Source organism: Clinocottus analis, unplaced genomic scaffold, assembly GCF_023055335.1.
Source record: "Clinocottus analis isolate CAN_PGR_092001 unplaced genomic scaffold, fCliAna1.0.p SCAF_17, whole genome shotgun sequence".
NCBI lineage: Eukaryota > Metazoa > Chordata > Actinopteri > Perciformes > Cottidae > Clinocottus > Clinocottus analis.
Genome location: NW_027175898.1, coordinates 13,237,268 through 13,250,195, shown reverse-complemented (window position 1 = coordinate 13,250,195; position 12,928 = coordinate 13,237,268). Strand labels below are relative to the sequence as shown.

Sequence of the window (12,928 nt, the reverse complement as noted above, 5' to 3'; positions counted from 1 at the left end):
CACATCTGTTTCATCTTCTCTTTTTCTCTCATGACAGGATGGTGGAACGTATATTTATTACTGAAATACTGTACCAAAGTACAAGTTTACTTTGTACCTTACTTGAGTATTTTCAATAACTGTCATTTTACACAATGTTTTAATCCACTACATTTATTTGATAACTTATTTAGCAAATTCAGATAAATAAGACCGAAAATCTGTTCCACTTTAACAGCGTTCACTCAGTTCACTTTTGAGACATTTACATAATAAGGGACATCTGCTGCACTATTCAACCTAAATGGACTAAAATTTAAGTAGACTCGACCTTATGCCATCCCAAACAACCTCAACATTTGATATGATGGAAAAAGAGACCAAACTAATCTTGCCCAACTTAACCCTTCTTAAAACCTTTTAAACTGACAGTGGAAGTCTTTCCTAACTGCTGCCAGATGTTTGTGGGAGACCAAACATAAAAGCAAAGACTCTGACATCTGGAAGATGCGTCCTGTCAGTAAACTGTCTTGTGTGTCAGATGAACCCCTCAGTCTTTTTGCCGGGGACTTTTGTGTTACTTTCTTCAGATACATCGCTGATGCTTTTGTGTATTGTGTCAAGCTTCCTATGTTACTTCTGTTTTTAGTTTTATTACTTTTACTACCATGGTTCACGTTCTTCTCTGTTTTACTGTCGACCTCATGGTCATGTGGAACCATATTGGCCATTATCCCTCACCTTTTATTTTGAAGGAACAGTGCCCTGAGTTTAATCCCGAGCTGCTTACCCAGCACTCTGTCCGGACATGATCTTTTATCTTATTCACGTTGTCCTCCACCTCCCTATGCTCGGCATAACTCAACATCAACTTGTTGCTTTTCCCAAATCTTCTGCTGGAGATTCATAGATTTCTTCAGAAGAACTCCTGCTGCACTTCCTAAGAAACATCTAATGCAAAACATCTGAAACCGTATCAACCACCCGAATGACAACATAAAAAGCAAACCATCAATAAACCCAGCACTCTGTGTCCGGACATGATCTTTTATCTGATTCACGTTGTCCTCCACCTCCCTATGCTCGGCATAACTCAACATCAACTTGTTGTTTTTCCCAAATCTTCTGCTGGAGATTCATAGATTTCTTCAGAAGAACTCCTGCTGCACTTCCTAAGAAGCATCTAATGCAAAACAGCTGAAACGGTATCAACCACCCGAATGACAACATAAAAACCAAACCATCAATAAATTCTCAGTGATTGTTGAGGCATCTGGACCAAACTGAGACAAGCTGAGATTTATTACAACAACTGAAAAGTACAGATCATTTTAAATTTAAAAAACATCACACCCCTGTTTGTCTACTCCTACCCAAACCACATCTTTTTAGATCGTCAGCAACCCATCACATCTGTGTTGTATTTAAGTCAAAATGTCATAAGCTTAAATCAAACTTTTTTTTCACTTGGCTGTTAACATCGGGTAAAATTAATGATGTTGCAATGCAAGATGGCATTAAGAGAAACAAGTTTACTCTCTGGGACGCATGTGACATGTCTCTGGCTGTAAGCATCTGAACACAAACAGTCCAAACAGTGAGACTTTGTCTTGCTTGTGTTTCCAGGTTGGACTCAGCTGTCCGTCTCTCTGAGAGTGTCACAATCTTCTCTTCAGCCACAAAGTTCAGTGGAAATATTCCAAACTGCCGCTCAAAACCAGCCTAATGCCAGAAGAAAATATATCTAAAAAATAAGGCAGAGAAAGCTTTTTTTTTTTTTTTTTTTTTTAACTCTCACTTCAGTTTAGGTAAATTGTGACAGGATGAGGCAATGGAATATGAAACACATGGCCACATTATACAGAGTGTAAACACCTCATAATGTTGCACACTTATGCTCTTATTTAGTTTGTATTATTTTATAGTGTTACTCAAGTATTATAAATGGCTTACAAATATTGTAAATGGCTTGGTTTTTTAGAGGAAATCACAGCATATGCATGTTTTTGTTCTGGAGTTTGATTTTTTTTAAAGAACATCAATAATTTGTAAAGATCAAATTCATCAACTCAAGGAGGTATGGGAAAGATTGTTGTCACGCATATGAAGTCTATAGTTTTTACTGAGGAAGAGATGTCTTTGCAACGTGAGTAACCGCTTCCTTTCGATGTGCAGATAAGAACCACAGACAGGAAATGTTTTTTTTTTGTGTATTAGTCACATAAAATACTCACAGTGCTTCTGCACTTTGTGGCCAAATGTCATGACTTCAAAGAGCCAGAACCGGCTTGTTCTGGGAATTTCTTCCTCTGATGATTTTCTATTGTGAGAGAATGTGTCTGTGTAGAGAAATAAGACAAATGCGGACAACGGGTGGTGGTAAGAAAGATGAAAGCACTCACAGATATAACATGTGGCTCTAGTTTTCATCATTTTGTGACATAACATATTTGTTATTACTGAACTCTCCACACCTACACTGGTTTACGATTTTTCTGCTTTTGACCATTTAAAAAATAAGTAAACAATAACTATATTCAATGTATTTGTATATAGAGGTAAATCACAATATAAAGGGGCCAAATAGTGATTTTAAAGTGAAAGTCTACATTACACAATGTTGCTAAAGAAATACTATATATATATATATATATATATATATATATATATATATATATATATATATATATATATATATATATATATATATATATATATATATATATAAACATTAGTAGTAGTAAAAACAATAGTATCCTAAAACCGGACTTTTATTTTGAAATCTAGAATGCCCGAACCTGATTGGTGCATTTCGCTCTGACGCGGCATGAAAAAATGGCCACGCAAGCGACTGGAATCACAACATTGCGTTTGAAGTGTCTCTGCTCGCCCTCTTATCGATTAATTCCAGCTATTTAATTTACCATTTCGCTTTGAGGATGCTTCTAACTATCGCTGAGGGGCAGCAATGCAACAGAAAACGTGAAGTATTTAGTTGCTTGTAGATGAAAACATGCTGCTGGTCGCTGAGAAAGCTAACCGACAGCAACAGGAACTAGCTAGCAAACGGCTGTTCGGCTGTGATGTCTGTCACCGTGGAAAGTAAGGGAAATGCTCTCGTTGTGTCCCAAAGCGTTGTGATATGTGCTGTTTAATACCACAAGAAAGCCTCTCTGGCATTTAAAAAAACAGCTAAATAATGTCCTGTTCAGAGGAAGTCATTGAAGTTGTGTGTTTTATTTCAGATGACAAGAAGACGAGGGAGACGGTTAGCTAACAACATGTGACACACACCAGCTGTCTGCTCACACACACGCACACACACACCCCTACACCTCTCATCCCAAAACAAAAAACAGTTGGGTGTCAAAGATGCCTCGTTTGGAAGAGCTGGCCAACGTTGTGCTCAGGGTGCCGAGCATACTGGTGCTGGACCTGCTGTACAAATGTGACATTGAAGGCTTGACGGAGCACCTCAAGGCCAAGAACGAGGACATGCTCTTCAAGTACAAATATGTCATCTGGAACATGTACTACTTTGGTAAGCATGCACATGAGACAGTGGAGAAAATAACACTTGTATGTACAGTTTCAAACTGGGCAGCATGGTTGAACTATTTTCCATTTAACTAAATCAGGGTTTAGCTGCTAAAATGTCTGATTGATGGTGATTCCTCCTGAATTTAAAGTCTTGTGGAGAAGAAAAGATGTCAGCCCTGGATCAAAATAAAAGATGAGGTTTCACTGAGGGTTTTACTCTATTATTAGGTGGTTTCAGTGGGGTAATCTGGAGGTATTGCCTTAAAATATACCACATTCTGAAAGAAAACAACAAGTATTTGTGTGGACTAATCAAAGAGTAAACGAACACATAGAACATATGGTTCCATCAGAACTACGGACTGATAATTACGTGGAGACTAAATTATTTCTGTTTTTTTAACTACTTTTGGTAACTGGACATTACTGCCTTTATAAACAAATTAAACAAGATAACAAGAACGAAAAGGTTTTGTTAAGGTAGCTTTTCTATTGTGTCTGTATAAAGTTTGTTTTACTTTCTTTCTTCTCTTCGGTTTCGAACCATATAAAATGTATGAAACGGGTAAATTTACTGTTTCCTAACATCTTTTTTGACCAAACTGCAGATTAATCAAAATTAAAGTTATCCTTAGTTGAATTCACGTTGAACGCATCTTAGTTGTGTAAATTGGCAGCGTCGTTGGCCTGATTATTAAAGTCAAAGACAACAAAATTGTTGAGTTGCATGTGAATACACTTTCTCGCTTGTAAACCTTTATATATATATATATATATATATATATATATATATATATATATATATATATATATATATATATATATATATATATAACTAACTATCTTCACTCTTGACTTGATATAACCTAGAAATGATGAAGTGAAGATTTCCATTTGTCTCCCAGGTCATCTGCTGAACGTGGTGGTGTTGGTTTTGCCGTTGAGACACATCGTGACGCTCTATCTCCATATTCTCGCCGCTCTTCTCCTGTACATGGGGCATCAGATTTCCAAGTGAGATCCCATACTATTACTACTACTTTTAGTACTACTACTGTGCTTCACAGCTGGATCAGTTTTCTCTCCTCACAAAGCTTGGCTGCAGTCTCTCACTGTGTATCCAGTTTCCTTCAGCCTGATATTTAATTTTAGACGACGAGTACTGTATCGTGTGTCGTAACGTTAGAACAGACAGTGGTATCTTCAAAGGCTTCAGGCTTCTTGCTATAAGAAGAGAAAAACCTCCTTCTGATTTGGACAAAAACAAATGACTAAATTAATGAAAATACATTAGAAATATACAAACGCATGAAATAATACAAAAACTGATTTATGAATCTTTCACTGTGGCCTCAGGATATATTTTACTGGAGAAGAAGAATATTTTCCTCATGTTTCTCATTTATTGCTCAGTTAATGTTTTTTTTTTTCTCAAATTTTTATTTATTTATTTATATAACCAGTAGTGATAATAATTTCAAAACAAGTACTAACTCCAGCAAAACAAGCTAACGCTACAAACATTTTCTCTCCTTGGCAGAAAACAAACAGCATACTCATGTCATTATAATCCTGTTTATGTTTATTTCACAGGGATTATGTTCGGGAGGAGCTGCAGAACGGTTATGAAGGAGCGGTGTACCTTGATTATCTGGCTTTTAACAGATTTGTCTCTTCAATGACGAGTGAGTCCTAAAACCAGACTTGCCTGTTAAATTTGCACTTTAGGCTTCTTTTAGATTCGTAGGTATTCACTATTTTTGTTTGCCATCTCTCGAATATGAACCTAAAAGGTTCAAATCCAATTATTCCACAATCTCTGACTGAAATTGATATCCTGTATGATCTTATTGCATTTTTGATAGCTATTAAACTTTATGTTTTTACGGCTGCATCCTTCTATCAAGAACCCAGAAGTCTTGTGCCTCGATTATACACGTTTCCCCAAAATAAATCTTAACATGTGTTTGCTGTCTTTGGAAACTTCAGCTTCTCTAGAATTTTGAAGTTCTGGTCAGTTGGATTGAACAGCAGGTCAACTGGTTCAATAGTACAGAATACAGAGAAAAAGAAATGCAAACATGTATTAAGCTTAATGTGTGCACATATAGAGGTTCTCAACATTGATATTAGTGTTGGAGACACTGGGCTGATCTTCCTCGGGACGTTTGTAATACTGAAATATTAATTTCACCTCAACTTACCGCACAAAACAGTAATGGTGTTTTTAGTGCAAAAATAATCTAGTTATTAGTCAGCAGCGCTCATGAACATTTCATTTTTGTCTCGTCGTGAAAGCTTGACAAGGGTCCTAATGCTATTTTCTGTTCAGGTCAGATTATTCTCAGCACGCTGTGTGCCTTCCTGATGAAGACCAGAAAGGTGTGGTTGTTCTCCGCTCACATGCTCCCCCTGCTGGCCAGACTCTTCTGCGCTTGTCACGCCACGCTGCTGGCCGTCAACACTTTCGCAATGGGACTGACTGGCGCGGGAATCACCGTGTTCCTCCTCTCGCATCTCTTCGTGCCGTATCGGCTCGCGAAGGCCGCCTATTCAGAGCTGCTGCAACTGGAGGTGCTCTTATTCTGAAATGTTTGTGTTGAGGCATTTTCACTGAGCATCCTTCCTGTTTCCCTCAGGGGTTTGTAGATGCTTAAGTCCTAAATGCAAAATAACTCTGCTTCAGCTAACACGACACTTGTGGAAATATCTGCAGGTATATTTAATAATAATTATATAAATTTATCGATTTTTTTTTCTTTTTTTTTCTTTTTTCTTTTTTTTTTTTTCTTAAAGTGCAGATATTAGAGATTTCTGTACATCCCAAGTAAAAAAAGGTTTATTTTTTCCGATTTTGTAGGTTTTTCTGGTCAATTTTTAAAAATCTTTTAGCACTGTGACAGAACGTAACCCACAGTCACAAAAGATACACATGTGCTGGTTATTCTCAATGCTTTTTGTTCACTGTGTGTCCTGTTTTTTCACACTCCTCGTCTCTGGTTTCCCGCCCCTCAGGTGATCGAGCTGTACCGACTTCTGGCAGTGGGAATCTCCCTGTGGAACCAGTTTGCCGTCCCAGTGCTCTTCAGCGTCTTCTGGTTTGTTCTGTTCGTCGTCCAGCTGTGCTCAGACACCATGTCTGGAAAAATCTCAGCAGGCCATCAGGGAATCATGTTCTTCCTGCTCACGAGGTGTGATGTTATAATACAGATTGTTAATATTCCTTTTTGTGTGTGTGTTTGCAACACGCATGTTTAAATATTTAGTATTTAATTCAGTTTCTTCTTTGCTTCTTTTCATTGAACCCTACAGTGTCTCTGAATGTTGTGCCACTCCGTACTCTCTTCTGGGTCTGACCTTCGTGGTGTCCTATCTCGCTCTGGGACTGCTCAACCTATGCAAGTTCTACCTGGGAGGTTACGCAGCTGTTCAGAGCGAGAACGTCATGCACAGGTGAGATGCCGCCGACCTGTTTATATCCACAATAAACTCTCTTTGGTCACAGATATGGTAACAGATATCTTTGGCGGCACGACATTGACATATCATACAGCAAACAGATGCGTATTTACACATCTAGTAGTTACGTTTGTTATTCGTTTGGAATTTTTAAAACTGTGCTATCTATTTTTATAACTCCTTTTTAAATAAACAGTCACATAGTACTTTACAGGATATAGATGCAAAAAAAAGAAGAAATAAGTGTCTCTTTACGTGCTAAATTCATCACTTTGTTCACCAGCTAGTCGCTAACTCTCTGTCTGCTGTGTAGCTGAGAAAGAATGAACCAAAATGATAAAGTTCAGATCAGACAGCTGAGACTCACTGAGCGGAGCTGCTGATAATATGTTGATTCATCGCTATGAGCCACCTCGAGAAAATAGCTGATTTAAGTATATTTACGTCTGTTGGTTTCTTCAATTTCTCTTTTGTTCTTGTGTCCTTACTTATCTTTTAATTATATTACTCTCTATTTAATTACTATATTATGTGTTTTGTTCTTTCTTTTAATTATATTTTATGTGAAGCAAACATGCTGTAAAAAGATGTCAATAGCCTTATCTGATGGTGTCAGTGACCACTAGGGGGCGATCAAGTCACAGAGTGGCTGTAGACTGCAGGTGATTTCCAAAGATACATTTCTTGTTACTGCGCAGGGAAGGGCTACTTGTCCTTCCCTTTGTTTACTTCCCAAATAGCAGCGTAACAAATTATTGTCTTACTGCTAATTATGTTCTTGCTTTATGTTTTCTTTTGTGTAATTTAAATTGTGGAAAATGTTTTAAAAAAAATCCCATCTTAATATTCAGTGTTCTGTTTAAAAAAACAGTTAAACCCTCAAAGATGCAGATATTATTATCACATAAGACAAATAAAAACAGCCTGCAGTTGATAAGCTGGAGAGATTTAATGTTGTATATGTATATTATTAAATGATAAATTGATTGTATAAATAGTTATAATCAACTTATTGAAGAAGTATTCCAGCATTTCACCCCAGATGAAATCAACACGTCTAAAGTCAAAGAGCGGCCCCTCTACGTTACGTCTGCTCCATCATGATTATAACTACTGACCCTCCTCTTCTTCAGAGGTGTGACCGAGGGCGTCACCCTGCTCCTGCTCGCTCTCCAGACGGGCCTGTTAGATATGCAGGCGCTGCAGCGCACCTTCCTCCTCAGCATCATCCTCTTCATCGTGGTGACCTCGACCCTGCAGTCTATGATTGAAATAACCGACCCGGTTATTCTGGCCCTGGGTGCGTCCCGCAACAGGTAACAGCAACAAGAAGCTCACAGAGTTCAATATTTAAAATGCACTAAAGTACAAAACTTTTTGGGAAGTTCTCTGAGGATTTTGCGTTGAACTGTTTGTTTCCTCTGTGCTTCTAGGAGTGTGTGGAAACACTTGCGTGGCCTCAGCATGTGTCTGCTTCTGCTGGTTTTCCCCGTGTTCATGGCTTATAAAATCTCCCAGTTCTTCCACATGGACTTCTGGCTCCTGATACTGGTGTCGAGCTGCATGCTGACTTCCCTTCAGGTATGACTTTGAACTAATAAACCTGCAACTTATAAAGTCACTTTAGCATTACATATATTATTTTATTCACATGTTGCTGCTGAGATTTCTTTCTTTTTTTTAACTTTGTTGAGGTTATGAATAATTTTATTTGTCAGGCGTATTCCGTCACTTATTCTTGACAGTTTTCTATCTTTCTGCTCAATCAATGACAGCAGTTTGAATGTGGGCCGTTTGATTGACACATTCAGTGAATTATTTATAATATTTCCATGAGGATGTGGAGAAACCAGACAGCGAGATAAAGTAGCCGACTTGGTTCCTCTAACACATTGTGATGCCACTTTTCCGTCATATACGTTTTTGAATTCATTCATTTTTTTAATTAGTTTGCCTGAATTGACTGTTAACATGTTGGGAATTATTGTAAAGATTTTATAATATTTAAAACACACCTAATCCAGAACTTATTTCTTTATCGATGTAAGGTACGTCAAGACATGCCACACTGACCGTTAATTGTCTATTGTTTCACTTGAAACTTAAATGCAGTCTTCATCACGAGAAGAGGTTTTAAAGGAATTTCATATTTATTTTTTTCTTCGAAAAATTCCATAATGTCATATTTTCTCTAAACATTAGTTTGCATTATTTCTCAGTGAGCTTTAAATAATGCAATTACAGTGGATTGTCACATGTTCTTGAAATATACTACATACAGCACAAAGACGCATTAAATCCTCCATGAAGTGGATTATTTGCAATATTCTGTTATTTCCAGGTGACGGGCACGATGCTGATCTACTCCCTTTTCATGGTGGAGCTGTTCCGCAGCGACCCCATCGAGAGCCTGGACGAAGTCATCTACTGGGTGAACGCCGTCAGCAGGGTGCTGGAGTTCGTGGTGGCGCTCTGCGTGGTGGCGTACGGCACCTGGGAGTCGCTGTTTGGCGAGTGGAGCTGGATGGGCGCCTCCGTCATCATCATCCACTCGTACTTCAACGTTTGGCTCCGAGCTCAGTCCGGCTGGAAGAGCTTCCTGCTCCGACAGGAGGCGGCGAAGAAGATCAACTCCCTCCCCAGAGCCACGGCCCAGCAGCTGCAGCAACACAACGACGTCTGTTCCATCTGCTTCCAGGTCAGTGCCACTGGGAGCAAACTGCACGACGTGCGCCAGGACAACTGATTTTAGAGATCATGGAGTGTCTGCACTGAGCCACAAAGGGCGGTACGCGTGTGCAGGGGTTTAGCACTCATTGTCGTGTCATAATTACAGGGCTGTACCCAATAGTTTGAAGCTTCATCATAGTGACAATCCAAATCTACAATCTCATGCAGCTCCTTTTTCATATCTATTCATTCTGTTTGAACACGGTATTTCTGCACAGCTGCAGGTAAATATTAGGCGACACTAATATTAGTAGTAGTTGTATTTGTACTATTTTAAGTTTTATCCAACTTCTAAACATTTCAGATAACTTGAGCGTCTTAAAGCTGATTCGGAAGTCTAAAAGTAAAAAATCATTTAAATAAATCGATGTAATCTTTTTAATTGTACTTCTTGCAATTAAAGGATGCACACATCATTATATACAAATATATAACAACATACATTCAAATATAACTTCGAAAAACCTCAATTAAAGCTTTGATTGTAAAAAAAAATGACATTCGTTACAGCCAAAGATAATTTGCTATATTATTGACAACATTATTGACTCTTTCTGAATTAAAGCTCAATGCAAGACCTTTTCATGGCTAAAATATAAAAGCTTTCTTTTTTCTCCAGTGTTGCAGTTGACTCCTCCAGTTCATAATGAAGCATTCACTCTCATTTGAGACTTTTTCCATTTGTGTTTTACTGAAGTGTACATTGATGAATGAAAAGTGTTTAGCTTTTCTTCACCTGGGATGTAATAATTTAAGACTTTATTAATTATCCACATCCACAAAAACATATTTATACCAAAAATATCATCACAATATCCACATGAGGGTGGAGTTAAGCCGACAGAGCATTGCCAAGCTTCACGTGGCAACCGACTAACATATGAACCTTCCAAGAATGTCGATCCCGTTTTTCCAGTTCAGCCCCACCTCTCCACGCGCTGCTGAGGCACAAATCTTTGGCCTTCAGCCATGTTTTTTTTGTTAAAACCGGTTAATGATGTGCGTTTGTCCTTGACAACAAGTTTATTGTCGAGAAAGCAACGACAGAATAATCTAGACAATAACAGAGGGCATGTGTAGAGAAGAATTTAGTACTGCTATTAACTCGCTTAAGTTGCTTAAGAAAAGATAAATTAATTTAATACTTTATTAAACCTCATTGAGGATATTGAGAGCTAAAAAAAACAAACTTAGAGGTGTAAAAAACGTATGTAAAATAGTTTTATACGAACACTACAGGTCTTGTTGTCAAGTAAAATATGTCTCTCCTCCTCTCAGGAAATGACCTCCGCTGTGATCACATACTGCGGACATTTCTTCCACGGCAACTGCCTCCGCAAGTGGCTGTACGTGCAGGAGTCCTGCCCCATGTGCCACCAAACGGTGCGACCCACCCCGACAGGTCAGAGCCCGGCTTCAGGCGACGCCCCGGCAGCTCAAACTCCGAGAGACGCGAGTCCGGAACCGGCTGCGCATCAAGGGGGAGATCAGAACCAGGACGGCGGCTCATCCCAGGAGACGCAGAGCGATGCTGCAGCGCCTCATCCCACCGAGCAGCAGCAGGAAGAGGAGACTAAAAGCTTTGAGGGTGGAGATTGTGAGAGGAAAGATGAAGACCAATCAGCTGATACTCATGAAGAAGCTGTCCACGGTCTTCGTTTCAGCTCTTGTGGAGACTTCGTTGGATTTGTCAGCCCAGTGTCAGGGGACATTTCTAGTTCCCACGTGCTGCTGGGTAAAACCTCTGCTAACATGCACAATGAAGGCGAGGACTCACCGCCGTCATCGACTCGCAGTGACGTGAATGAGTGCGCGGTGGAGGACCAATCTGACTCTCATGGAGCAGAACTTGTAGACAGCAATACTTTCTTTCCCGGAGAGCCACGAAACGGTGATTGTGATGAACATGACAGCCGTGAAGGTACATCTAAATCATGGAAGGACCGTGAATCGCCAGAATCAAACAAAAATCATGAGGCATCTGGTACGAGCCTTGTGGGTCGCCAAACGTCTGGCAAATGGTGTAACGAAAACTCAGAACTCTTAGACGCAATTGATGATCCTCAAAGTCATAAAGGTAGCGGCGCATGTTCGGACTTGAAGCCGGATGGACTCGGAGAGGATGAAACTATTCCACAGATGCCCCTTTCCTCCTCAGCTGCCACCATCTCTTGCACAAGCACAGACAACAGGGACTGACTGCCCTGCACAAGTGCCTTGGAAGGGATTAAAAGGGGGATTCCTCCACAACGGGGAATCAAAACACATTTGCCTTCTCTCTGTGAACCAATTGAGAAACGTCTTTTTACCAGAGAGTGTAATGAATGTGCTTCAGTTTGGCAAATTACATGCGTCCCAATTAAATATACAGACTGGATTGTGTTGGGTTAAAATCGCACCCTTATTGTACAACTGTAAAGAAAATGTAAAGAGAAGAAAAAAAAGAGAAATATAAAATTCAGAGAAATTATGTGTAACTGCAAAGCAATTATCTTGCATCAATATTTACCAAACTCTAGCAGGTTACAAGTAAAGATATTTGCATTTGATTTATTCTCATTTTTTTCCAAATCTTTCCTGTTGTACTCGTGTCTCGCATTTTTGTGAAAGCAATGTGGCAAAAAGAAAAACTTCAGCATTTGTTTTTTGTTAATCATGAATCTGCCTTTTATAGTGCGACGGTTCTGTCTCCCAGTATTACATTACTGCTATGACCATGTACTTTTTTCCCCCTGTAATTTCAAAATTATTAAATTTATGACAGGTGCGCAGGTAGTTTGACGTTGCGTGCGACATTTATGAAGTCTTAACAGAATAACTTCTGTAGTCATAAGCTAAAGCAACACAGATTATAATTTTTTTGTCTGTTGATTCTGAGATAGTCTTCTGCATTACTGTATAGTTTCACACACGGTGAAGTATAATAGCAAAATGCTAGAAATGGTATTTATCTTAAATATGTTATGCTTGTTGGGACTTTTCTATCTTTGTTACACTTTTAAGCAATGTGCTCCTAACACACAGCTATTGTCGTAATGTATGAAGGATTTTTTTTCTTTTAATCTTGGCCAATTTTTATTTTTGTTGAGGTTTCCCTGGATTTTTTTTTGTGTCAAATTTTAACATGAATTTTCATCAAAAATTAAACTAAGTTTAAAATTGTTTACGGTATTTCTATATTGCGATGTTACACGGCTCCATGCCCGCTCTGTAGTAATTT

General features: G+C 38.8%; 1 protein-coding gene across 1 annotated transcript; it reads left to right on the top strand.

Moving 5' to 3' along the window:
• Nucleotides 1-2,826: 2,826 nt before the first annotated feature.
• On the top strand, nucleotides 2,827-12,870 carry zmp:0000000662 (RING finger protein 145). The gene is made up of 11 exons (XM_068579669.1): nucleotides 2,827-3,081; nucleotides 3,225-3,520; nucleotides 4,425-4,533; nucleotides 5,113-5,204; nucleotides 5,852-6,093; nucleotides 6,535-6,710; nucleotides 6,832-6,972; nucleotides 8,112-8,294; nucleotides 8,412-8,559; nucleotides 9,320-9,676; nucleotides 10,987-12,870. The coding sequence occupies exons 2-11, from the start codon at nucleotides 3,352-3,354 to the stop codon at nucleotides 11,905-11,907; spliced, it is 2,538 nt and encodes an 845-aa protein (XP_068435770.1). The 5' UTR covers nucleotides 2,827-3,081; nucleotides 3,225-3,351; the 3' UTR covers nucleotides 11,908-12,870.
• The last annotated feature ends 58 nt before the right edge of the window (nucleotides 12,871-12,928 follow it).

Coding starts and splice junctions, on each gene's coding strand:
- zmp:0000000662 (XM_068579669.1), top strand. CDS start 3,352: ATGCCTCGTTTGGAAGAGCTGGCCAACGTTGTGCTCAGGGTGCCGAGC. Junction 4,534..5,112: donor ATGGGGCATCAGATTTCCAA/GTGAGATCCCAT, acceptor TTTATTTCACAG/GGATTATGTTCGGGAGGAGC. Junction 8,560..9,319: donor GCATGCTGACTTCCCTTCAG/GTATGACTTTGA, acceptor TGTTATTTCCAG/GTGACGGGCACGATGCTGAT.